Here is a 3,396-nt window from a genome sequence, read left to right on the forward strand (position 1 = left end):
CACAAGTCTCCACCCGCAAAACTATATATTTACGAGGCTCCGAAATAAGAGCTTAAGGATCTACAACCTCATCTGAGGTATGTGTTCATGGGTAGAGATGGCACTTTACCGGTGATAATCACATCTGATTTGAATGGTCAACAAGTAGAGTGTTTAGTGGAAGTGTTGAAGAGGTTCAAACGAGCCATTGGGTGGACTATTGGAAACATTATTAGGATCCCCCCAATATTTGTTCACACAAAATCTAACTCATGCTCGATCACAAACCGGTATTGAGCACTGAAGAAGATTCATTCCACCTATGCAAAAGGTAGGGAAAAAGGAGATCATCAAGTGTTTAGATGCCAGAGTCATTTATCTTATTACAGACAACATTTGCATGTTCCCTGCTAAGTGTGTGCCTAAAATGGTGGGATAAATGTGGTGCCTAATGAGAGGAACGAGCTAGTTCAAATGCGGTCAGTGACCGGATAGAGAGTTTATTTGCATTATCGAAGTTGAATGTGTGGACTGAGAATGACAATTTCCCCATGCCCTTTATGGATCAGATGTTAGATAAAATCTCAAGAAAAGGGGGGTATTGTTTTCTTGATGTCTATTCTAGGTACAATCAAATCTCTATTGCCCCTAAGGATCAAGATAAGACCAATTTTACTTGCCCTTACGGGTCATTTGCATTCAAAAGGATATCGTTTGGGTTGTCTAATGCACCGACCACTTTCAAGCGATATATGATGCCAATATTCTCATATATGGTGGAAGAAACTATTAAGCTAATCATGGACGACTTCCCTGTGGTTGGAGACTCCTTTGACCAGTGTTTGAACAATTTGGCCGAGGTGCTCAAAAGGTGTGAGGATTATAATCTAGTGCATAATTGGGAAAAAATCACTTTATAGTGAAAGAAGGTACAGTGTTGGGCCATCACATCATAGACAAAGGGATAGAGTTTGATCGAGATAAAGTCAAAGTTATCGAGAGGCTTCCTTCACCCATCTCTATAAAAGGTGTGAGAATTTTTGTTAGACATGCGGGTTTATAATGGAGTTTTATAAAGGATTGTTCAAAAATTGCACATCTTTTGTGCAAACTACTCGAGAAGGAATGTAAGTTTTATTTCGATGAATCTTTTCTGAAAGCATTTAGAGAGTTGAAGGAGAAGTTGGTGTTCCGCGCCCATTATTATTTCCCCAGATTGGAGTAAACTATTTGAGGTGGTGTGTCACGCTAGTGGGGTTTCTGTTGGTGTGGTATTGGGAGAGAGAAGTGAAAAATTATTCACCCCATTTACTATGCAAGTAAGGCCCTGAATGAAGCTCAAACGAACTACAAATTAACCGAACAAGAGCTTCTTGGGTGGTGTTTCCTTTTGAAAAATTTTGCTCATATTTGCTTGGAACGAGGATCATTGTGCATACACACCACTCCGCTTAGAGGTATTTGATGTCTAGAAGGATGCGTAGACAAGGTTGATTAGATGGTTCTATTACTGAAAGAGTTTGACTTCGAGGTAAAAGACAGAAAGGGGACTAAGAATCAAGTTTCTGATCACTTGTCTAGGTTAGAGTATGAAGCTATGCATGAAGTGGGAGATAAAGTTTAAATTGATGATGCATTCCCTGATGAACATGTATTGGCTGCTCATCAAGATTTGACTCCATGGTTTGCAGATTTAGCAAATTATCTAGGTAGTGATATAGTTTCATCGGACTTGTCTTTCCATCAAAGGAAGAAGTTCATGTATGATGTGAATTTTTTTTGGATGAGCCTTACTTATATCGAAGTTGTGCCAATGGGATTATTCGTTGTTGTGTACAGTAAGTTGATATGTTGAGTGGGCACCATAGTGGTATCTGGATTGCACATAAGATTTTGCAGTGTGGATATTATTGGTCAACCATTCATCAAGATGCGCACGAGTTCGCCATATCATGTGATCGGTGCCAGCGAGATAGAGGATTTTCAAAGAGGCAAGAGCTCCCGTTAAATCTGATTATGGTGATTGAGTTATTTGATGTAAGGGGCATTGATTTTATGGGCACGTTTGTGATTTTTCATGGGATGAAGTATATACTTGTGGCGGTTGACTACGTATCCAAATGGGTGGAAGCTATAACATTCGTAACAATGAATAAAAGAGTGTCACCTCATTCTTGAAAAAGAATATCTTCTCCAGATTTGGCACATCTGGAGCCATTATTAGTGATGGTGGCTCTCACTTTTGTAATAGTTTGTTCAAAGTGCTATTGGAGAAATATGAGGATCACCATAATGTGGCTACTTCTTATCATCCACAGACTAGCGGGAAAGTTGAGGTGTCCAATCGAGAGATCAAACAAATTCTGGCGAAAAAGGTGAATGCTAATAAAATGGATTGGTCAAGGACACTTGATGATGCTCTTTGGGCCTACCGGACTGCATATAAGAATCTCATTGGTGTCTCCATACCAACTTGTATATGGGAAGGCTTGTCACTTGCCGGTCTAGTTAGAGCACAAAGCAATGTGGCAATGAAGAAACTGAAGATGGATTGGAATGAAGCGGGGGAACAAAGACTAAATAGGTTGAATGAGCTTGAAGATTTTCGCCTCAAATCCTATGAAAATTCACTGATACGCTCAAACTTACTTCTCAAATAAGAAGTAAAGCGGTCGTGTCAAGTAAATAACCCAACTAGTGAGGTTGGGATCGTTCCCACGAGGAAAAAGTCTAGACTTAACTTCAACCTGTTATTACTATTGTTTGGTCAATGACTTCCTCAGAAAGTAAAAACAATAAAGGGGGGTTTCTATTTCTAAATGATTAAAATTAATTAACAAACATGACAGAGACACTTAACAACTTTGAATATTGGATTTTTATCAATTAATAAAAGTAACTAGGGTTTACATGTTCCCCACAGGTTCATAATTTTATAACTCTAACTATAACAATTCTTTCCTAGTATCTTGCATGCAAAGTTATAAGTTATGTATTTCTAAATCCTTGGTCCGGCATCTAGAAAATCTCACTCTGCACCTTGGTCCGGCTACGTGTGTTGCTATCCTAACCCTTATCCTTACCTCATATTAAGCATCGTATTCGATATTTGACTAAGTTATTACCTCGTACCAATCAATACTAGCCAATTAAATAGTATACACTAAATCTATGTTAATAATTCTTTTCCTATTATCTACCTCCTTGATCCGAAAAGTAGCATTAAGGCGAGTTCTAACGTTGGCCATCCGTTAAAAGGACTTCTAAGCGAAAGAATTATTAATACATGCAAGACACTATTCTAGAATTGTTATTTTTGTTAGGGTTTATCTCATTATTTGCCTATAGTTCCCACAACCCTAGTTATGGAGTTTAGTTACTCATAGCATCAACACAATATTCAAATATAGTAGATAA

At 38.3% G+C, this 3,396-nt stretch overlaps 1 protein-coding gene across 1 annotated transcript; it reads left to right on the forward strand.

Annotated features, from left to right (window-relative positions):
- Positions 1-752: 752 nt before the first annotated feature.
- Positions 753-2,639, forward strand: LOC138348099 (uncharacterized). Its single transcript, XM_069296709.1, has 2 exons — positions 753-850; positions 2,177-2,639. Exons 1-2 carry the CDS (start codon positions 753-755, stop codon positions 2,637-2,639), a joined length of 561 nt encoding a protein of 186 aa, XP_069152810.1.
- The last annotated feature ends 757 nt before the right edge of the window (positions 2,640-3,396 follow it).

This window comes from Solanum lycopersicum, chromosome 4 (assembly GCF_036512215.1).
Source record: "Solanum lycopersicum chromosome 4, SLM_r2.1".
Classification (NCBI taxonomy): domain Eukaryota; kingdom Viridiplantae; phylum Streptophyta; class Magnoliopsida; order Solanales; family Solanaceae; genus Solanum; species Solanum lycopersicum.

Bases quoted from the DNA above. Each gene is read 5' to 3' on its own strand.
- LOC138348099 (XM_069296709.1), top strand. From the start codon at position 753: ATGGTGGAAGAAACTATTAAGCTAATCATGGACGACTTCCCTGTGGTT. The intron at 851-2,176 runs GTGTGAGGATTA...TATCTTCTCCAG, and splicing joins TTGGCCGAGGTGCTCAAAAG to ATTTGGCACATCTGGAGCCA.